Source organism: Staurois parvus, unplaced genomic scaffold, assembly GCF_062004578.1.
Source record: "Staurois parvus isolate SC_StPar_1 unplaced genomic scaffold, SC_StPar_1.0 ptg000562l, whole genome shotgun sequence".
NCBI classification, from domain to species: domain Eukaryota; kingdom Metazoa; phylum Chordata; class Amphibia; order Anura; family Ranidae; genus Staurois; species Staurois parvus.
Genome location: NW_028318358.1, coordinates 12,421,035 through 12,445,446, shown reverse-complemented (window position 1 = coordinate 12,445,446; position 24,412 = coordinate 12,421,035). Strand labels below are relative to the sequence as shown.

Below are 24,412 nucleotides of genomic sequence, written 5' to 3'. Positions count from 1 at the left end.
CTGAACTCTCATTTCGGCTCCACATCCAATTACTTTCCAAAACTTGCCATCCCAACCTCCGCAGCATCTCCAAAATATGCCCCTTTCTAACCAATGACACCACAGAGCTCTCAATTCACTCTCAGGTTATCTCTTGCCTCGACTATTGCAGCTCCCTCCTCATTGGCTTACCTTTACATAGGCTATTCCCCCTCCAGTCCATCATGAATACTGCTACCAAGCTCATCCACCTTACCAACCGTTTGGTGTCTGTGACCTCTCTCTGAAATTCCCTCCATTGGCTGCTACTCACCCAACAAATTTAGTTCAAACTACTAACAACAACTTACAAAACCATCCAAAATTTGGCCTCCAGCTACATCACTAACCTAGTCTCAAAATACCAACCAAATCACACTCCTCGTTCCTCTCAAGAAATCCTGCTCTCTAGTTCCCTTGTCACCTCCTTCCATGCTCGCCTGCAGGACTTCTCTGGAGCCTCTCCCATCCTATGGAATTCCCTACCCCAATCTGTCCGACTATCTCCTACTTTTAGATGATCCCTGAAAACATTTCTCTTCAGAGAAGCCTATTCTGTCTCCACCTAACAACGGTACATGTATTTTCTCCATTGGCTTATCTCTCACAGTTATTACCTTTTGTATCACTTGACTCTCCCCTTTTAGATTGTAAGCTCTAACAAGCAGGGCCCTCTGATTCCTCCTGTATTCACTTGTATTATAACTGTATTGTTTGCCCTCATATTGTAAAGAGCTGCGCAAACTGTTGGCACTATAAAATCCTGTATAATAACAAATAATACTGTAAGCGGAAAGCTTAGTGCATACCTTTCATATAAACCTTTTCCAAAACAACAGACAGGATTTAGTGAAAGAGAGAATTTTATTGACATACACCCACACTCGAAAAATTACTTCTACAGTTGCACAGCATTGTTAAAATAGACATAAAATCAATCAAAATTAATTAAACTGTATGAACAAGAGCTTGGAAGTCTTTGGAAAAGGAAATATAATTGAGGTATATACATACATTTCTAACTGAGAATAATTTCTTGACTTTGCTGTAGTGCTATTCTTCTGCTGTTAGATCTTCATCAATGTACAACAGGAACTATATGCATTTCAGAAGGTGAAGTAGAGTATAAAGAAATAAGCAAAAACAGCTTATTCCATGTCTACCTAGACTTAATCACCACTAGCTTGTAATCATCTGAAAAAACACAAACCTTTATTTAGACAGGATTTATTCCAGGATATATAGATTATATAGCGTTCCTTTATAATTTCCTTGTGTACGCAGATATTGTATGTTATCGGTAAACACAGCACAGACTTATTAATACTCAATACATCAACAGTCTTCTTATTCTTTTGTTATACAATGCCAACTTTTAAACAATCTATGTTGCATAACCAAGATATATGCATATAAAATAAGTATATGCCTATTTATCACATAGCAAATCCTATTTCTGCAATGCTTTGCCACCTTATACATCATGTCCCACATTTGTTAGGAACCTCTGCCATAAAGTCTCTCATGGAAGACTGACTGATATTTTTGTAAATTGTATATTCTCTGTATTGGATTTCTCTTTATGTAGGTAACTATTGATTACACTGCAGGAATGAAAATCTCTCAATACTCTGGAAATGTAAAGGTTGAAGAAGTGATTATGTATTTCCATTATCTTTTGAATGTGTTTAAGTTTTTCTGATACTGTAGGCTATTACACAGCCTTACTCACATAGGGAATACAAACTGAAATGAAACAAAATGAAACACAGATATACTACATAATTCCCTGTAGCTTGGAGTGTTGCTGCCTAGCTGTACTTTCATGAAACAGCAGTGGATTGCATGTCCAGCAGCTAGTTAGTACTTGATGACCTCCAGAATACTATTGGCAGACCCATGGAAGCCAACACAGCAAACCTGTAGTATTCTGGGGGTTACGTGGTACCATTTAATTGCCCAATAGGCAGCCAACCTCTGCTTCATGGTTGGGCTATGTTTAGCAGGTAAAAAGAGCTACTCCTTAAGCATCCACATGTCAGAAATGGCATTTCAAAGATTATCTACAGTTATATAATATTTATATATTTATTATAATTTTATTTACCCTGCGTTTTGAGCTTTCACAACATGTCTTGTATGAAGTGATGTCTATCAACTAAAGAAGTAGTGGCTGTTCACCGGGCAAAATGAATGATGGCAATAAGGGGAACCTCTGTTCACATTTAATATTCAATCAGGTGAGAGGGAAATTAAAAAAAATCATTTTTGCTAACATATAATTTTATACTAAGTTCACTGGGTTTTATGTGTACCTGTAGTTTTGTTGCTCTTATCATCCATATTAATAAAAATAAGATTGACATTTTCTTTGCTGTAGACTGATAAGTAATTAGAATAATAGGCTGCACTGTCTTTGCTATCCATTTTTAAATGATTTTTAGGTTTGCATTGTGGTAAGATTTAAATACATAAGCATACATACTAGAGGCAAAAGAGACTAGAAGTTTCATTGTATATGCAATAATGAATATATGTATGAGGCTTACAGGATTATTAAACATACAAAAAGTTGGCTTACTTAAACGTATATAGAGATATATAGAAAGTCCAAATTAATTATTATTGAAGAATGTGGTGGAATTTGCTATATGATTGGAGGTATAGTACAGTTTTGCACTATTGGTCATTTCAGGCAGGGGAGAGGCTGGCTACTCTGTCCTTCAGTGGGATTACTGAGCAGAAAGTCAGCTGTACTGGGAAACATTTACCCTACAATCATAGCCTTATCTTTGTTGTTCACTTTGCAAATTCTTATGAGTTTATTTGAATAAGTTTAAGTTTAAACAAGTTTATTTAAATAAGTAACTTGTTTTAAATTTTGTTTTAGTATAAGCCTACTTTATTTTAAGTTTATTGGTCCTTTAAGCATGCTTGGTACACAGAAGTTGCATCCTTTAGCAGTGGTGCCCATGACTAGAGTGGTGCTTCATTTTGGAGACATGGCTGCCTGAGCTGAATCCTCCCTTGTGTTGGTGGTGATGGTGTCCTCCATGGTGTCCACCTGAATGATGTTTCCCTCCAGTGCTGGAGTGCAGAACAGCTAGAAAAAAAGTAGATAGCCTCTTAGAATTGCTCCTAAAAGCTCCCCAGGCTAGCATTCTGTATTCAATAGAATAATATGGACCCAATACCAAAATTTATTGTTGATATCACACCAGTTACTATATGCATACTGTACACATTTAAGAAATGTATTTTGTAGAAATATAATTTTGGAAATAAATCCAGGCACATAACTATTGCACTAACCAGGTCATTATTCAGTTTGCTGACACATTTATGAATACAAATGAGTATATATATCTTTGTGTAAATTACTCTTTAAAACATGTCTAATACATTATACCCTATAATTGATTTAATTATATGCAGCTTTTGTTCAGATACATGGCTTAATGTACTCTTGTGTGTGTTAAACTAGCCTTTTTTGCTGTGTACAATTGAAATCCTCACAATAATTAATATTAACTTATTGGGTTACTTACAAACATTAACATGACCATCTGAAGCCAATCTGGAGGAAAAAACAATTATAAACAAAATTAACATCTAAAGTACTTTGAACCTTATACAACAAAGATAAAATTAAATGAAAATACAATGATACATTTTTAAAATGTGTTACTATTATTTCATATATTGAATGCAAATATGTAACAAGCATTACATATTTACTTGTATTGTTCTTATGCATACTTTTTCACTTTTCCATTGCTATAATTTTAGAAGAGTCCCATTCTAAGAAATATCACACTCACCTGTGCTCCTCTCCCTCCAGCATCTTCTTATAAGTGGCAATCTCAATATCCAGAGCCAGTTTGACATTCATCAGTTCCTGGTATTCTCTCAGTTGGCGAGCCATGTCCTGCTTAGCCTTCTGTAGAGCAGCCTCCAGCTCACCCAGCTTGCTTTTGGCATCTCTGACAGCAGCTTCACCACGTTCTTCAGCTTCACTGATGGCAGCTTCAAGTGCAGCACGCTGGGGGAAGAGAAGGTAGTATTTTATTTAAAAGCTTTATTTCTTGTAAAAGCTTATAGATCTGACTTAATGGAGACTGATGAGGTTATCGCTTTGCTCTCTTCTCTTGTCTGCAAGTTTCTTACCATTTTTTGTACACTGCAGGACACTTGTTTGACGTTTAGTACTGCCCTCCCTCTACCACTCTGAGTGCTGTGGTACAGGGACAAAAGCTCATACTAAGTCAAATACAGGTGCCAATACTATTTGCATTTAAAAATATGTTCAGTTTATTATTATTATTATTATTATTATCATTCTAAATATATAACTGCATTGTTTTGTGCTTTTTTTATATCTGCTTGGGGCTCAGCTTTAAAGTGGTAGAAAAGTCCAATGTATTTTTCTTTTAGGGGCTCCCTGCAGTTATAGTATATGCCATGATATCCTAGTATGCATCCCATACCTGTCAAAGCCCTCTAGTGCTGTGGTGTAATCAATCCGGTGGGTCCCGGGCGGTTTCCTCTTTGCCCAGTCTTCTTTCTGGGTTCTCTGTCATCAGCCACTTGAAAGGCCAGGCTGCCATAATGTCACTCCCATACATGCACACAGGAGTCACATTGTCGGGGAACAGATTGAGGGCCATAAATGTACACTGAGCTGATGGCTGACAGGCAGGAGGAAGCTTTTATGACAGAAGAGACCGACATGTCCTGTCTGTCAGAAAGTTTTTAAAATCTGACTTTACTACCTATTTAACCTATGGGAAATATACCGAATCACCAGCAAGCCATAAAAAATGAAAATATATCAAAAGTACAGAAAAATTCATAAGATATGAAAAAATATAAGGCAGACAGCAGTTGTTAAAATAACATTATCTACCTGAGATTTGGCACACTCAATTTCTCCTTTAAGTCTCTGAATTGTTCGATTGAGTTCAGCAATCTCATTTTTACTGTTCTGCAGATCATTGCCGTTCCTTCCTGCTGCCATTCTCAGGTCTTCAAACTGATTGCAAAAGAGTAAATAATGAACAAATCAGGTTATTTTGATTGTCAATTTGTGCAGAAGAAAAACAGAGTGCCAGACTCACCCGTGACTGGTACATGGCTTCGGCCTCAGCTCTGCTCCTGCTTGCGATGTCCTCATACTGAGCTCTGACCTCAGCAATGATACTGTCCATGTCCAGATCTCGGCTGTTATCCATGGAAACTACTACTGAAGTATCTGAAATCTGAGCCTGGAGCTGACCAATCTCCTGCAACAATACCATATTAGTTTGATAAATTCAGGCTTATTAAGTGAAAGTCATGATGATCTCCAAACTTTAATAGGTCAGATCAACCAGTAAAGTTTCAAATTACTGTATTCAGGTTACATCTTATCTTACTAAAATTAACCTTTGACATTTCCATCTTTTCTAGTTCTTTAATTAAAATGCTGAGTATATATTTTTTATTGAGATGCAATCAATATTTCATTTTATATTTGTAATAATGAATCTATAGCACCCTCTCTAGCCCCAGGTCTATGTATTATCCTCAGCTCCCCTTTGAGCTATAGAAGGGAATGGCCATTTCTCAGGTGTCAAAAGCAAACGGAGCCTCTCCATATGGAGACTGAGCCATTCCCTGTAAGGATGAATATCTCATTCTTTTGTTAGCATGTATGTGCTTCTGATCTCACACAATGTCTGTCCATATCCATTTCAGTATTCTGTTAGATGACAGCTAGCCTAGTTAAGTTTAGGCAGAACTGCAGAAAATTCGAGAAGGGTTCCTCAGTTATGAGGATTGATTACATAGACTACAGTTATTCACTCTGGAGAAAAGGCTCTTAAGAGTAGATATGACTATAATGTACAAATTAATCAAAGATGACTTCAGTAACAATACTAAACTGTTAATTCTAGGATCCATGAAGAGGACATATGACCCAATTTGAGGTTAGAAGAAAGGAGGTTTGACCTTAGATTGAGGAAATGGTTCTAACAGAGAGTGTGATTAACTTCAAAAAACTTTTAGATGTCTTCCTCATGAAGCAGAATATACACAGATATGGGAATTGATACAGAATTAAAATCACACAAACACATCAGGTTGCATCATGGACCTGTGTCTTTTTTCAACTTTGCAAACTGTAAAAATTATAACTCATAATCTATGTAACTATGTAACCTCTATCAGATACTTATTGCTGTCTGTGTTTTTGCTGTGGAGTACACCTCACACTTGAAAATATGACAGGAATGAAAAAGATCTCCTCAAAGTAAGGAGAGATTTCACATATCTGAACTGTCAGAGGAACAGGTGTCCCTAGTGGCAGATTTCCTTTCTAGATCTGTTCCAGTGGCAATGCATTATGCTATAGTAAATGGGGCAGGAAGTGAGGATAAATCTTCCAAAAATGTACACAGCGATAAAAATCTGATAACAATAAAAACCAGCAATACAAATCTGAAAGAGGTTCTACCACCACCTGATAAAAAATAAGTTCTCATTTACCCAATGAAGATATGGGTGCAAAATCAAGGTTGCAGAAGAATAAATTAAACTTTCACATTTAAATAAATAAGGCCTCTTTTTATAATATAAAAAAATGTAAGTGACACATTTTAGGAGGTGGGCAAGTAGTAAAATATGTGTAAATATTAAAATAGAAAATATATTGTTTATTTTACCGCATCATAAAGAGTCCTGAGGAAGTTGATCTCATCAGTCAGGGAGTCGGCCTTCGCCTGCAGCTCAGCTTTGTTCATGAAAGCAGCATCAACATCCTACAATAAAAATGTCAAACAATGATCTCCTTCTGAAGAAACATGCTTCTAGCTTATGTCTTCTTCCATGTTTTGTATGTTCCCAAGATTCCCACGAGTGAATGTTTATCACTTACTCTCTTCAGAGATACAAATTCATTCTCTGCTGCTGTTCTTCTGTTCACCTCATCTTCATACCTGCAGTGAAATCAAATTTGGTAAGATCATCTCCACCTACTGAATTTGTATTTTGCATAAATGATAGTATGCAAACATTGAGTTCATGCACAGACTTTGCAGAAAGTTATTATTTAAATCAACACTTTTCAGGGAAAGATGCTAACAGTCAAGATGGTTTTCAAAAGTCATGTCTTAATGCAATTTACTTTAAGAATAATAAAACTATCCAAGTTAGACTTGGAATAGTCGTCAGATAGTTTTGGCATTTATCTATGTGCATCTTAGGGCTGTTTTATTGCTAGTATGTGCTATACTACATAATATACAGAACTCAAAGTTTTCTAACTTGTTGGGACAGTTCAAATAATCAGACCTTGAAGGAGTGTTTGTTTGAAACGGATATACACAATAAAGTGAGTCTGAGCAGTGTTTGGGACTTAAATTCAATCAAAATCGTATCATGTTGCTGGCTGATTCTGCATTGTGATGTTTAAATAAACTTGTGCCTTCTGGATGATAGAATAAATATTCTGGTAACTTCTGGTATTGTTAGACTTATATTTTACTCTGTGACGCACCTTCTCTTCAGTTCTTCTACAGTTCCTTCCATGCTGTTCCTCTCAGCCTCCAGACGAGACCTCTCACACTCTAGACTCTCCAGTTGCCTTCTGAGATTGCTGATAAAAGCCTCAAAAAGAGGTTCAATCTGGCACCTGGCTGTCTTCTGCTCCTGCAGCAGAGCCCATTTGGTCTCCAACATCTTGTTCTGTTGTTCAAGGAATCTTACCTAAACCAAACAAAACACACAGTAATTTATAACGTATTTGTTTCCTACATTAGAATCACTTTAAATTTTAAATGGGCATGGCAAGAATGGTGTTCTCAGCATGTTTTCTAACCCTAAAATAGTTGTCTTGATGTGCCCTCTCAAATCATCAATTCAGTGGACAACTCTCATTCAAAGCTCAGTAACCAAGGTGTGCTAAAATAGTTCAAATATAGATATTGTAGTGAGACACAAAATCATTAGTATTAGAGAAAAAAATGTGTTACCTTGTCAATAAAGGAGGCAAACTTATTGTTGAGACCTTTAATTTGGTTCTTCTCTTCAGTCCTTACTCTTTGAATACTTGGGTCAATTTCCAAATTAAGAGGAGCCAGTAGGCCCTGGTTCACAGTTACAGGGGTGATTCCTCCACATTGTCCTCCAAATCCATGACCAAGTCCAACAATACCATATCCAGATCCATGTCCATGTCTGTGTCCACTTTTTCCTGAATGATAGCTGCCAACTGACATTTTATGTCCTTTCGATCCAATATTATGGGCACTTGCACTGGTAAAGGAATGGTTTATCTTGTGGCCATGCCCAGAATGTTTAGTAGAATGTGATAAGATGCTGTGTGAAGAATGTTTGGGTAAGGCCACAGAGCAGGAACTAAAGTGCTTGTGTCCAGAGGAAGCCACGATGGAATGATGAGACATTATGTATCTTCTCACTGAGAATGTCAGGTGCAGTCTCTTAGACCTTTGAGATCCCAAGAATGTATCTTTGAACACCGACCTGGTCCTTTTTATACATAAAGTGGGTGTAGTCATAATATCATAGCCTGTTATTACATCTTATGATTCCAGCTAGGTAGCATCAGATCCTCCTTGTTTCATAGGAAATAAAACAGTCATGGCGTATGTTATAGCGTACCTTTACTGTTAATATAAAAAACATCAGTAGAAAAAATAAGCAATGTCAAAACAAATATAAAGCCTATTTAAACATGTCTTTATCAAGAATAGCATTACAAGAGCAGGGTGTTTTAAATATATTAGTGCTAGATGTGTAAAGCTTTTAATTGGCTATGAAGTTAAAACAAACCTTTTTTTAGCTAATTCAGGGAAAAGCAATAGGTTCCATTTAACACAGGAAGTTAAGTATTTTCTGCTCTGGGGGGGGGGGGGGGGGAATTTAAATCAGTCTGTTGTTTTGCTCTATGGGAGAAAAGTACAGTTGTACTTTAAACTCCAATGCCTCCCCCTTCACAGGGGACAATGAGATTTTGTATTATTCCCTTTGTCTTATTTCCTTGGTTATATATGTTGTTTTTTGGCTCCGGAGATTTGTTGATCTGGTGAGGTTAAGAGTGGAGCAAGGCTCATAGAGTGAATTATATTAAGTGCTGTTTGGCCTTCTTGATTCGGGGGTCAAATAGGAGGTTGGGCTTATTTCCTATAAGTGGTGGCACATTTGGCTGTGATTTTGTTCAACACAATCAGATAATGGATGAAGATCTTTTTTGTGTACATCTATGAACTCTGGGGTTGATTTACTAAAAACAAATAGACAGTGGGGTTGATTTACTAAAGGCAAATATTCTGTGCACTGTATGTCTCAAATCACTTTTGCCCCAAATGTAATTTGTTTACGGTGATTTATCAGTTTGAGCTACATTTACATTTGGACCGTACAAGAATTGATATGTTTTATGTAGATATACGAATTTAATTTATTTAAGGTTCACACATGAATTGACATGTTTTTATGTGCATATGTACATTCACAGTATATGAAGCGCTTTCCTAGTATTCAATATAAGATACACGTTATGTCGCTGCCTTAAGTTTTTTCAGTACTGGCAGGGCAAAAATAATGATGTCTTCAGCATACATATTCATAAAATCCCCTTAACCTGTGTTTTGAGTTTATTGAGGTACCAGATGATAATCATCTACTAATCTAAACAGTTTTATTCTTAGCCAGAAAGCTCCTAGCTAGGAAGCGGTTATCATCCTCACCTAGTACTGCTGAAAGGTGGGAAATAGAGGTCAATACTTATCTTAGATTAGAAAAGGTTGCTTAATACATATCAACAGTGGGGTTGTCACAACAAGAGGAAATGTGGACAGGGTGGTTGAACACACCTGAAGTGGCACCAATAGCTTTGATACATGATTGATTGTTATGTTAATATTTTACTTATACTGTGTTAATTATCTTTTTTTTACTATACTGTCTGGAAGGATATTGTTGCTAAGGAAGAGATGTTTCCGACAACTTTTTTACAATGTTCTAAATACCATGGGGCAAAGATGGGCTAAAGTGTTGAAATTCAAGTACCACGATGAGTAGATCGTTATTCTTAATAAAAATCTGAATTCATTAAAATATTAATTAATTCATTAATTCATAATATTCATAATTAACATTGATATCAATGGAGTAAGCAACCTTGGTTTTACCGTGTTGCTGTACACACTTTTAGAAACGAGTTGTGTAGCGAGCGCTTACTGTAGTGAAAATTTGGTACAAGCCGCTAGAACACCAAAAAAGGTAACCAACATAACCTTCCAAGATAATATATAGACAAAAAGGTGCAGCGCTAATAATGAAAAGGTGAAATGTCAACATACACTCAATTTCAAGAGTAGAAAGATGAGGACATTAGATCATATATTCATCACAAAAATAAATTCGATGTTCAGTCTAGTGTCCACAAACATATAAAAGGATGTGATGTGCCAATTTTGCCAGGTCTCCTTTGCCAATCAGAGTGAATGATCCAAAAGTGAGCAGGAAATAAATTAAATGCGCACTCACCAGAAGTGCGTTTAAAATACGCATGAAAGAAGTTTCCTCTCTCATCAGGTACATCTAGGTTCTCCGCACTCAGGTAAAGCTGCGCTCACTGGTCCTCACTGGTCATCCATCCTGGTCAGGTTCCCTGGTTCATCAGACACTCATACACCTCTGGAGTCCCTCCTTAAACTTGGTACTGCGAAAGGGTGGCGCTCATAAAGAGCCCAATAAGGGACATCACATAGCGTGATACTGCATAAAGCACTTTATTTCAGGAGTAATGATGTAACATAAAGATAAAATACTGACTGCAATCTTAAAAGCATAGCCACCAGCGGTGGTTAAGATGTCCAGGTGCTGTAGCCCCCCTTACACACTTTTATTCTGTATACAAAAAGTGTTTAAAAAGCATATAATAAAACTATCTGATTAAAAAAAGTTTTTGTGAACACCAATAAGACATACTTTCTCCTGCTATAGAGTTTATAGACAAATTTCTGGTCTTTAGTTGATGAAGGTAGACAATACAGTGATCAGAATCCATAGTAAACCAGGGAATTTTATATTACCTTCTACACAAAGCACATACAGTAAAACAAAAAAAAAAGTTTGAAATACCAATTCATGTTAATATAAATTGTAAATTGTGCTTGCCAAAAACATATTTCTAGCAGGTCCATTCTGCATAGACCACTTTGTCATCTTGGGCTACATCAAATGAAATATCCATCAAATCATTTTATTAGGTCATTTAATATCAACATATGTAATAGTGAACTAACTCTACTAAAACTTCGAGAAAAGGATCTGTCTTTTTTGTCAGGAACTAAATATTATCTTGTTCAGAAGGAGAAACTAAGCAGCCTTGAAGTGGTTGTAACATATAACTACTGAAGTGATTATCTTTGGGTGATACACAGAAATTAAACAAATCCTCCTACATACATTGTACCTATTTATCTGCAGCCTTTCTCCCCTATAGCCTGCTAAAGCACACTTTTTACAAATAATTTTTGTACAAAGAATTACAAAGAAGGCAGGGGATGGGGATCTGATGTCACAAACTGCACACCATAGAGCAGGGAGCTGAGCATAAGCTGAGACTTGAGTGGAGAGAATGGACACACCTCCTCTACATAGTCTCGTAGGGAAACATGCACAGCTGAGTTTGTTAATCACCTTCTGTGTGCTGGGGGGGGTATATCTACCGAGATCCTGTGGTGTCTGCATGACCTGACAGAAGTGACTCATACAGATAGCAGAGAGAGCAAATAGGGACCACACTAGGTGCTTTGTATTGAGACTAACACACACCATAGAGGGATATGTTTTGTTAATTTTTCACTTTATAGGTTCACAACCATTTTATTTCACACTTAAATAAATAGTTTAAAGGATAAGTTCACTTTTTAAAAAGAAATATTAGATGCTCATTTTTTTTTTTGCAGGTATTTACTATTTTTTTTTTTGAGCCTGGAAAGCATTGCACTAACAATCAGCAGATCACTGGTGCCATACAGATCTCCTGTAAACCTATCAGTGTATCTGTGTATAACACAGACACTGCGCTTAGAACTACTGTACAAATAAAGCAGCTTGCCCATATAGGCATACAAAACAATATAGTGGAAAAATGCAGCGCTAGTTGGAACATAAAGTCCCATACACAATAATGTAGATGACAGCACAGTCCATGTAGGCTTTCCATATAAAGAGATGAAGAGCCATTCAAAAGAAAGGGGTTCCAATCCAAAAAAGGGACCACCACCATACACCCAAATAAATTGGCCTCTTCCCAAAAGTGTTGACCGCAAAATTCAGTCAACATAAGCACTGTTATAAATCTAACAGGTGCTGCAACTGGTTCTTGGATAGGAAGCACTCACAGGGTCATCCAAAATGTTCCCAAAAAGAGCTTCAAATGGCAAACTCCCCATAAGGACACTAAAGCACCACATGATAAGAAGAATTGCCCACGTACAGTGTAGTAAATGCAAAGTTAAAAAACGATTTATTGAATTGCACAGTACATAGCAAGCAAAAAAAACAGCATATCAATGGCACTGTGATAAGTTTCTAACCAACAAGATGGCTGCTGTACCTCCAGAGAACGATGACCTCACACAGTGTGGCTCCACCCTACCTGTTTAGTCATCAAAAGACGTTGTCAGGGGCATGGCCTGCGCGGCACATCGCGCAATATAAATAGAGCCAAGATGGACACTCCCACTCATTGAAGAGTGTTCCACAGACCGAAAACAGCACCTCAGACCGGGAAATGAAGGCAGGAGCAGGGGCGGACTGACAACTCATGGGGCCCCTGGGCAATAGGGGATCATGGGGCCCCTGTGTCCTTGCCCATACTCAAAAAAGCCTATGAAAAAGGTACCAGGGGCATCTCATGAGGCCCCCTACTGACCCTGGGCCCTCAGGCAGCGCCCGAGTTTCCAAATGGTTAGTCTGCCCCTGGGCAGGAGTTAACCACCTCCACGTAACAACGCGTTCCACCTACAGGAAACGCAAAACACCGGTGGGGAGTAACAGCGGATCCCATTTAACAGGGGTCAAATGAGTATGTTACCAAAATAATGCCAGAAATTGCCATAATAGCAACAAATGGTTAACCTCAATATAAAATTGAACTATAAAGAGCATTAGAGCATTAAATTTAATAAAAAATTAATAAAAAGTTTGGGGCAGTACCATCTTGTGTCACAAATCAAAATTACAACGCATAAAAAAAGAAACTAAAATACACCTAAGAATAACATTCACAAAAATGTAAAATACAATATAATATAAAATCAACTATTATTGATGAAGGCATATAGATCTCACTCAATGTTAAATCCAAAAGCAAGAAATGCCTTAAGGGAATATATCCATAGGGTTTCCAATTTGGAAATTTCCCTTCTAATATGATTACCTCTCCAATTCAATATAAACCTATCAATAGCAATAAAGATGGTACCATCCGGATTTTTATTATGGCATTCCGCATAATGCCTAGAAAGACTATGATTAGGAAATCCCTTACGGATATTCCTAATATGTTCATCCAGCCTGGTGCACACCATGCGTAACGTCCCACATATTGCAACCCACATGGACACTGTATCAGGTACACCATGTGATGCACGTGTTGACATCTCCAATATCATATACCTTATGAGTACAACCAGATTGGAAGGTAATAATTTTTTTCTTCAATCTATAGGCATTAATGCTACAAGTGTTACATTTCTTACATAAGTAGTAGCCCTTCAGATTTTGAAAGAACATTGGTTTCAACATATCATCCCGTGATATAGCATCAACCTGTAAAAATGCCTCATCTAGGGAATTATAGTCCCTATCCAAAAATCTCTGTTTAAGAAAGTCAACCTCATGCAAAAAGTCTCCACGATGGGTGCAATTCCTTTTCAATTTATAATACTGGCTCTTTGAAACAGATTTGAGCCATGCAGAATGGTGAAAGGTCTTGATATCAATATAACCGTTACGTTCTGTTTCTTTGAAGAAAGTTGAAGTCAAAATCTCTCCCTCCTGAATTTTAAAGGTAAGATCCAAAAAGTGGATTTCCACTCTACTAGCCTCATATTGAAGGCTGATCCCCCGATCATTAAGGTTAAGATGATCAATTAATCTCTCAAGGGAGGTAAGATCATCATCCCACAGGAGGAGGACGTCATCTATATACCTCTCCCAGAGCACCAACTGAGGCCTTTGTTCCTTATAGATGACGTCCTCCTCCCATTTGGCCATAAACAGATTTGCCATACATACTAGGCACGAATTTCAGGCCCATGGCCACTCCCTTGTTTTGTAAAAAATATGAGCCCTTAAACTAGAAATAATTGTGACCCATTGCGAAGTCAAGTAAACCCATTGTAAACCCTTTAGAGTGACATCCCTCCGGAGGAAGCAATCCACAGCTTCTCTCCCGTGCTCATGTGAAATGATGGTGTACAGAGAAGCCACATCTGCTGTAGCCAATATATAACTAAATGAAACACAAATGATGCAGCGCTACTACCATAAAAATTCTTCACACATAAATGGATAAGTGAAACAGTGCAAAACTAGTGACACAAATAACATAAACACACAATATTAAATAGTGCCAAAAACTCATAAATAATCACATGTGACAAGTGTCAATACGAGGTCCTAAAAGGACCAAATAACATAAATGGTGCCCCAAGTAATCCAATGGGATCCAATAGTGCTCAAATCAAACAAGTAAGTCACAACAGGACTCAATGTGCTAGAAAAACCTCCCACCAGAACTTAAAAATCAGTTCCCACCATATAACACAAAACGCATGTGCATCCCAATAAACGCATAAACTAAGAACTGATCATGCAAACAAACATGAATAAATGAATGAATATATAAAGTCCTGTGAGGTGCAAAACACCTGACAATATACAAAAAACCATATATAAAGTCCACAGCAATTCTTGAAGAAGAAAAAAAAAAAGTGCTGATAAATGTGCAGAGATATCCAAAAATGGCTGAATTGCCTGCTCACCTCCCTCTTGCGACCCGCACAGGGTCAAAAGGCCTTCAGGATCACTAACACATGGACCCTTAATAGTAGGTAATCCTCCACAGCTCTCCACACTGACCTCCCCTCATGTACAGGTTCCAGCACAGGCTCACAGGGCAGCAGATCTCCTCTTCAGGCACATAAGGTGGCTGCAGCCACTTGATCCCTCAGAAAATAGAAGTGAATGCTTGCATAGTGTAAAACTATTTATTCACCAAACAAAGTATCACATATCGAATATGCTCACATTTAAAATCATCTTGTACATCACATGTAAATCAAACCTCAAATCAGATGTACTTGCATGGGTGTCCAATGTAAATAAAGAAGGCGTCCGACCGGAAGTGCGTCACTGCCAACGCGTATCGTCACGCTTAACACGTGACTTCATCAGGGACTTCATTAAGCGTGATGATACGCGTTGGCGGTGACGCACTTCCGGTCGGACACCTTCTTTATTTACATTGGTTCATTTATTTACATTAGTTCATTGAGAACTACAAGCCGACAGCTGCATAGGCTGTCGGGACTTGTAGTTCATTCATTCACAGAACTCTGTGAATGAACGATGCAGCCCTGTGGGTGGAGCTCTGCATGTTGGCGCTGTTTTAAAAAACTGACAGCTAGTACGAGGAACTTCTCCCCGTACTGCTGTCACAGACAGCAGCTGCAGCGGTGGGAGCATGCTACATATTCCCCCCTGCAAGTGGGTGCAACATATAACATGTTCCCAAAGGGAAACTTATCCTTTAAAGTGTTACTAAACCCACAACAGTAAAATCAGTCTGTATATGCAGTAAAGCATGCTTGTTATACTCACTGTGGAACCTAAGGGGTTACTCTTCTGCATTGTGTAAAAACGCTGTTTGATCGTGACTTCTCTGATCCTCCCCTTCTTCCAATGTACCCCTCTTATCTCCTGATAAGACATATAGTGTGGAGTCACTCTGCACATGCTCAGTTTGGTGTGTATTGCTAGAGAGTTTTTTTTTCTTAACTTGGGGGAGTGCATGTGATTAGCATAGGACCAATCAGCACTGTCCAGACAACAGAATGAAAACTCCTCCTACAAGCTTTAACGTGCTCTGCTGGATACTGCTAGAAGTCACAAGACTGCTCTAACTGCTGATGAGAAAAGGTATTTAGCAGTTTATATTTACTAAAATAATTGCATTTCCATTATCTGTGTACTATGGCAGACCAGATATAGTGAATGCAGGGTCCTGGGTTTAGTAACACTTTAACACTTGAAACTTATTGGTAAATCAAAATTCACATGTCATCTGTGTACTTGATTAATATTAAAACCCAAGCGCATACTTTTGTGCTTCCACGTGCAAGAGTTCACTAGAAATATAATTAGTGTGCTAAACTTTAGTTTATCAGGTTTAACTGAAAAAATAAATATTATTTGAAAAAATATAAAATTAAAGTGATTGTAACCCCTCAGCTTGTAAAACAACCCATTCAGTTTAAAATATAAATGAAAGGCAAAACATTTGTATATAGATATAAAAAACCTTATAAACACTTTTTTCCCCTTTTTTATAAGTGATCACATTCCCTCTTTTCTCAGCTGCATAAGGAGCTCCTGGAAGAGAAACAGCAGCATGTTGACCATTGGAGGAGAGCAGGCTGAGTTCCCAGCATAGCTACCAGAGAACAGAGAACTGACCATGGTGTGCCTAGTGTGATCAATATTTAATAGGAAAGCAGAGGGACTGGCAGGAACACCAGGGATTTCACATAAAGGAAGCAGTACAAAGAGAACAGGATACTTTTTCATACAAGTACATGGTACAGCATGCACATATCAGGAACTGGAAATATTGGGTTTACATATTATTTAAGGCATTAAAACAAATTTCACTCTATAGTACATTCAACTAATTCGCTGCTATTATGCTATTCTCCCATCTTTTTGTGGTAAATGGCTGCTCTGGTACTTTCATTTGACTGGAAGGGGAGAGTCATGGGCACACCTATACCCAGATGTATTCTTTCCTGTGGGTGAAAGAATGAGCACAATTAGATGTAAGGGGTGATGTAATTAGGTGAACTTACTTCATACTGAGCGCATTCCCTTTCCATTTCTAATTAAGTTAATGTTTTTTTAAAGTTTTGGCTTTATATACACTTTATAATTTATAAATGTTATGCAAAGTAGCTCAAATGCGTCACCACGTCGCTTCTTATGCAAAGTAGCTCAAATGCGTCACCACGTCGCTTCTAAACGTTACGCCACGCCCCTCATATCTTCGTCAGGATCCTGACGAAGCTAAGAGGGGCGTGGCATAATGCGTAGAAGTGACGTGGTGACGCACTTCCGGTCCAGCGCCATCTTGCTACTCCAAAGTGCTTTCAGTACACCCTAGAGAGGTGATACACACTGCGAACTGTCTTCCCTGCAAATTGTGAGTCTGTACTTGGCGGTTTTATCTTTATTAAACCTGTTATGCAGTTTTACACTATGGAGGATCTTTGTGTTTCTGTTGCATGATCTCAATACCACGAGTTTATAAGGGTATATACAGTACCATCTGTCTATGAGAAACAACTGAAGGTGGAGTTAAGGCTACTGAGATTGGTCGAGCTATCTGTATCCTGAAAGCAGCGTGCAGGATCCAGAGTGATTCATAAGGCGTTGTGGCCCCTGTGGGTAGCAGGGGGAAGGTGAGCCGGCATGCCTGCCATTTAGGATATCTCTCACCACCTGCACCAACACAGGAGCATGTTTTAGAAGAATTATGCCATTTATATGTGAAATCACTGGTTGCTGTGAACATTAACTATAATATCACCTGTTATGGTGTTTTTTTTCCCTGTATAGGGAATCACTGTGTGCCACTTTTAGAGATGAGCGAATTATTCAAAAATTCGGTTCGGCTGATTCGCCGAATTTGCCGAATAAATTCGCTTCGAGCCGAATATATTCGCTGCGAATTTAACTTATAAAAAGGGTGTTTCTAGGCTTCAGAGAGCCTTTATATTAGTGCAGAACACTGTACCTTTAATTTAAATGCCCTTGGAGTCTGCTGGGGAAGAGAAATAATACTGTCAGTCAGTATGACATGCAGATGAGTGCCGTCGATCTTAGAATCACCGCACACTTCACTCATTTGGGCAGTCACGGGGGCCAAAACCAGAGTGTGGAGCCACAGTGTGGCGGTGGAGGCAGCAGCAATGGGAGGCCATACAGCACCCTATGACAAAATGGAACCCACCAGCAGTGTGAGGAGACCTGAAAGTGGCACATGGCAGAGTGTGGCGATGGAGACAGCAGCAATGGGAGGCCGTACAGGGACCCGTGACACACTCTGGACCTGGCAGCAGCATGAGGAGGCGGTACGGGGGCCCATGGCAGATTACGGGCCTGGCAGCAGCATGAGGTGGCGGTACAGGGGCCCATGGCAGAGTGGCGGAGCGTAAGCAGCTAAAATTGAAGGCCATACAGAGGCCTATGTTAAAAAGTCCCTCACAGTTAATTCCAATAACGAACTCTACTCCTCCGTGCAATCTACTTACGAGACCCTGGGCAGGTCTGGGTCCAATTTGTGGTAGAGACTGGTTTTGTTCAGCCATGCTTGAGCGAGTAATAACAGGTCTGTGCTGCCCTTTGGTGTCTGGCTTAATGCGCACAACACTGAACGTCCCAGCGTTTGTCAACGATTTGCCGTTAAGTGATGCAAACCCGCTGAACCACGTTCATGAGGAGCCGGTACAGGGGGCCATGAATCAGTATGGACCTGGCAGCAGCGTGAGCAGACAACAGAGGCACATGGCGCAGGGTGGCGGTGTAGGCAGCATTATTCTGAAGCCATACACAGGCCTAGGTTAAAAAGCGGAAGCCGTCAGCAGCGTGAGCAGACGACAGAGACACATGGCGCAGGGTGGCGGTGGATGCAGCAGTATTCGGAAGCCAAACACAGGCCTCGGTTAAAAAGCGGAAGCCGTCAGCAGCGTGAGCAGACGACAGAGGCACATGGCGCAGGGTGGCGGTGGAGGCAGCAGCAATGGAAGGCCATACAGCACCCTATCACAAAATGGAACCCACCAACAGTGTAAGGAGACCTGAAAGTGGCACATGGCAGAGTCTGGCGATGAAGTCAGCAGCAATGGGAGGCCGTACAGGGGCCCATGACACACTCTGGACCTGGCAGCAGCAAGAGGAGGCGGTACAGGGGCCCATGGCAGAGTGGCGAAGCGTAAGCAGCTTAAATTGAAGGCCATACAGAGGCCTATGTTAAAAAGTCCCCCCAGCAGCAGTGTGGGGAGACGACTATCAAGAGTCCAATGGCAGAGTGGCGGAGCGGAAGCAGCTTCAATTGAAGGCCATACACAGGCCTAGGTTAAAAAGTCCCCCCAGAAGCAGTGTGGGGAGACGACTATCAAGAGTCCAATGGCTGAGTGGCGATCCGGGAAGTCAGCGTTGTGATTGCAGATGCAATGCAGAAATTCTACGAAGTAATGCCGTGGGTGCGAAGAAGATCATATACCGTCGTACTTCCATCCATAAGACGGAACAACCTGCGAACCGGGAGCTTTATTGCCCTGACCCGCTGAGCAGCTTCTGGGATACCCAAGAGGCCCATGGCAGAGTGGCGGAGCGTAAGCAGCTTCAATTAAAGGCCATACAGACGCCTATGTTAAAAAGTCCCCCCAGCAGCAGCGTGGGGAGACGACTATCAAGAGTCCAATGGCAGAGTGGCGGAGCGGAAGCAGCTTCAATTGAAGGCCATACACAGGCCTAGGTTAAAAAGTCCCCCCAGCAGCAGTGTGGGGAGACGACTATCAAGAGTCCAATGGCTGAGTGGCGATCCGGGAAGTCAGCGTTGTGATTGCAGATGCAATGCAGAAATTTTATGAGGTAATGCCGTGGGTGCGAAGAAGATCATATACCGTAGTACTTCCATCCATAAGACGGAACAACCTGCGAACCAGGAGCTTTATTGCCCTGACCCGCTGAGCAGCTTCTGGGATACCCAAGAGTTTGGCTTCTGTGGGGAATATGGTTGAAAACTGAAACTTAAAGGCATGTTGACGGAAGGGCACCAGTGTCAGTGCTCCGGAGGGAATATAGCTTCAAAGCTGACACTTAAAGGTATATCGACGGTCAGAGACCACAGGAAGTGGAGCTTGCGTCTTAAATCGACTGAATGTGGCAGACGTGAAACGTCTACGGGCCGTATATGAAACGGGTTGTTCCTCTTTCTGGAATAAGTGTTGGAAATGGCCACTCTTTTTGGTGTGGCGTTTTGTCTATTTAATTCCGATAACGGACTCTACTCCTCCGTGCAATCTAGTTACGAGACCCTGGGCAGGTCTGGGTCCAATTTGTGGTAGAGACTGGTTTTGTTCAGCCATGCTTGAGCGAGTAATAACAGGTCTGTGCTGCCCTTTGGTGTCTGGCTTAATGCGCACAACACTGAACGTCCCAGCATTTGTCAACGATTTGCCGTTTAAGTGATGCAAACCCGCTGAACCACGTTCATGAGGAGCCGGTACAGGGGGCCATGAATCAGTATGGACCTGGCAGCAGTGTGAGGAGACCCGAAAGTGGCACATGGCGCAGGGTGGCGGTGGAGGCAGCAGTATTCGGAAGACATACCCAGGACTAGTTTAAAAAGCGGAAGCCGTCAGCAGCGTGAGCAGACGACAGAGGCACATGGCGCAGGGTGGCGGTGGAGGCAGCAGTATTTGGAAGCCATACACAGGCCTAGGTTAAAAAGCGGAAGCCGTCAGCAGCGTGAGCAGACGACAGAGGCACATGGCGCAGGGTGGCGGTGGAGGCAGCAGTATTCGGAAGCCATACACAGGCCTAGGTTTAAAACTGGAACCCAGCAGCGTGAGCAGACGACAAAGACGCACATGGCAGAGGATGGATCTGGCAGCAGTATGAGAAGGCGGTACAGGGGCCCGTGGCACAGTGTGGTGATGGGGGCTACAGCAACTGGATGCCAGAAAGTGGCCGATAGGGCTATATACTGCATGGAATTATAAAGTTGTAAAGACAGCGGCCTATAAGGCTATACACAATATAACAATCATGACTTGATTGACCATTGGCCTATAAGGCTATACACAGCATGAATATCATGACTTATTCTGAGAGTGGTTTGGAAGGCTATATACAAAAAGTAATTCATGAGCTGTCCGGACAGCGGACAATAAGTACATATATACAAATCAATTCATCAGCTGTCCAGCCAGCGGCCTCAAAGGCGACACATATAGAAAGCAATTCATGAGCTGTTCAGACAGCGGCCTCTAAGGCGACAGATATACAAAGCAATTCCCGAGGTGTTCAGGGAGCGGCCTGAACGGCTAGGTTATTACTAAATATATTTTTGTGGCCAAACATCGGCCTATAAATAGATGTCTACACAGTGACAAAAAATTATGTCGCCAGACAGCGGCCCCTAAGGCGACAGATATACAAAGCAATTCCCGAGGTGTTCAGTGAGCGGCTTGAACGGCTAGGTTATTACTAAATATATCTTTCTGGCCAAACAAACATCGGCCTATAAATAGATGTCTACACAGTGACAAAAAAGTAGGTCGCCTTACAGCGGCGTATCCTACAAATTGACATTATAAGAAATGGTTTAGACCAAAAAAAAAAAAAAAAAACTTTGATGCGATGCTATACCTTAGTAGATTGTGGAAAGTCGACAAGTCAAGCGTAACTGTGTACATTACAGAAAATCTTAACAAGATAACAAAACATGTGGCCAAACCGTGACCGATACAACAAGTTAACAATGTAAGAAACAGGAGGGGGCCAAACCGTGGCCAATAAATAAACAGTCCACCTCATTGATGAGATGGACAACACGTGTCAAATAAATATTTAAAAAAATTGCTATTCCATCGGTCTGGAACTGGTCGACTATAAATAATTAAAAAGTTTAAATTCATGTGACAGTCGTCCAGCGACGTATAAATAATTTAAAAACACCAATTCATGAGGGGCCCGACCAGCAGAGTATAAGTCATTAAAAAGGTTCAATTCATGTGACGGTCGTCCAGCGAAGTATAAATAATTTAAAAACCCCGATTCATGAGGGGCCCGACCTGCAGAGTATAAGTCATTAAAAATGTGCAAAACATGAGTCGGCCGACCAGCAGCCTCTCAATAAAATATATATACAAATGTACGGATCAGGTGGAGGTCTTCCATTTGTCCCTAATAACATGTTTGGGGCATGATTCATGGCGGATTTAGTCAGTTGTGTCAGGAACTGGTGGTTTGAAATCCAGACTAATCCACGCCTGATTCATTTTCACAAACGTGAGTCTCTCCACACTTTGGGTGGACAGTCGTGTCCTCCGCGGAGTTACAATACCTCCTGCCGCACTAAACACGCGCTCCAATGCCACGCTACTGGCCGGGCATGACAGCCTTTCAAGGGCAAATTCAGCTAGTTGGGGCCAAAGGTCAAGTTTCGTTGCCCAGTAGTCAAGGGGATTGTCTACCTCGGTTGGCAGGGTGCTGTCCAAGTAGGCCCAAGCCTGTTGTTTGAGGTCCTGCTCCAGATCCACCTGATGCTGCTGCTGCTGCTGCTGCTGCTGCGGCTGGTTAGTAGTTTCCTCACTGCGCTGGTGAAGAAAGCTACTCATCATCGACTGCAGACTGAGGCAGCCGCTGCTGGTGGAGCTGCCACTGCTCCTACCACCCCACCCCTCCCCTGCTGCCATGGCAGCGGAACGCGAGCGCACAGGGCCCACAGTGTCTGAGGATGGACGTTGGCGCAGAAAGGCAGAGACCAACTGACTACATAGGTGGTTTTTATAGTACGTTATTTTGGCCTCCCTCTCAGCAGGTGTGAAAAAGGCCACCATTTTTGAACGGTAGCGAGGGTCCAACAAGGTGGACAGCCAAAAGTCATCCCTCTGTCTGATGGTTATTATTCGGCTGTCGCTACGCAAGCAACCGAGCATGCTATGGGCCATTTGTGCCAAGGAATGCGAGGGTGGTGTGACCCTCCTGCGCTCAAAATAATGTGTTTAAACAATTAACAAATAAATGAACCCCAAACAGCTGCTAGCATTAAATCATATACCAGTGATCAAGTGAATATAAACCTAATAAATGCTGCGCTACATTCAAAAATTAAAGTGAATGTGGAATACAATGACATAAATCAATATATTGACAATAAAAACCATATAAATGCTGTGCTACATTCAAACTAATTAAAGTGAATGTGGAATAGAATAAAAAACAAAAAACAATAATAATAAATATAATAAAAAGGTGCTAAGTGATAACACAAAAATAATAACAAAACACAAAACATAAATCAATACGCATGTGCATGAAAACACATACATATATAACATCACACGTGCACAATGTGAAGTGAGGTAATATCTAAATAATATACGCAAACTCAAAGTCCAATAATGAAATATTAAGTGAAAAAAGTCCAATATTGGAATATTAAAGGTGAAAAAATTAATGATTTTGGTAGAATTGTGTTTCCAATATACTGTAAGGTGACCACAGGTGAAACAAAAAACCGTGCAGGTATCTGGGTGTAGATAACTTGTGAATCCAACCACCTTCTGGATTAGCCTCTCACCTCAACTCTTCGACCCTTGCGGGTCACAGAGCAGTATGGATCCCTCTCACAGATCCTCCAGGCACCAAGGCACTCCAGAACCACTTCTCAGGATACAATATTCCCACTCAGCTCTTCTTCAAGTGTAGATGAAATATCACTTTCCCAGAACAAAACAAACGGATCCTCCCATAGTGCAGTAAGGTTTATTATACCATAGGAACATCACATGTATAATAAAATAACTCACGTAGCAGCCAGTCCACATTAAACCCTCATGCTCTCAATTGAGGATATGTGTATATGAGTTGGGTGTACAGCTGAATCCACAGGTGTACCAAGATGGCCGCCACGCCGGAAATACGTCACCGCGCTACGCCGACGCGTTACGTCACAATATCACGTGACTTCATCAGGGCTGTCAATCACAGTGACGATAGCTCTTTAAATACCCGGCCAAGATAACAGGAACCACCCACGTCAGCATTCCATTCAGCCTAATCGCAACGATACTTCCTGCAGCCATTAAACTGAAGACCACTGGGGACTATAATGCAAGGATGCCAGACTTACATCTACAATGGGCACATTTACACAGAAAAGTGTATAATGATGCACCAGAGAGAGATAACAAAAATGTAACGATTCTGCAGCAGGCACATTTACACAGGGGAAAAGGATGTATTATAATGTACCAACCTGCAATGTGAGTTATATTAAACAGAAAAACCTAATGACCATTCCCTT

General features: G+C 40.5%; 1 protein-coding gene across 1 annotated transcript; it reads right to left on the bottom strand.

The window, feature by feature from the left end:
• Positions 1 to 863: 863 nt before the first annotated feature.
• Positions 864 to 8,504, bottom strand: LOC149450851 (keratin, type II cytoskeletal cochleal-like). Its single transcript, XM_089691494.1, has 9 exons — positions 8,031 to 8,504; positions 7,556 to 7,764; positions 6,935 to 6,995; positions 6,723 to 6,818; positions 5,136 to 5,300; positions 4,925 to 5,050; positions 3,840 to 4,060; positions 3,567 to 3,595; positions 864 to 3,121 (listed from the first exon to the last, which is right to left on the bottom strand). Exons 1-9 carry the CDS (start codon positions 8,460 to 8,462, stop codon positions 2,976 to 2,978), a joined length of 1,485 nt encoding a protein of 494 aa, XP_089547620.1. The 5' UTR covers positions 8,463 to 8,504; the 3' UTR covers positions 864 to 2,975.
• Between the last annotated feature and the right edge of the window lie 15,908 nt (positions 8,505 to 24,412).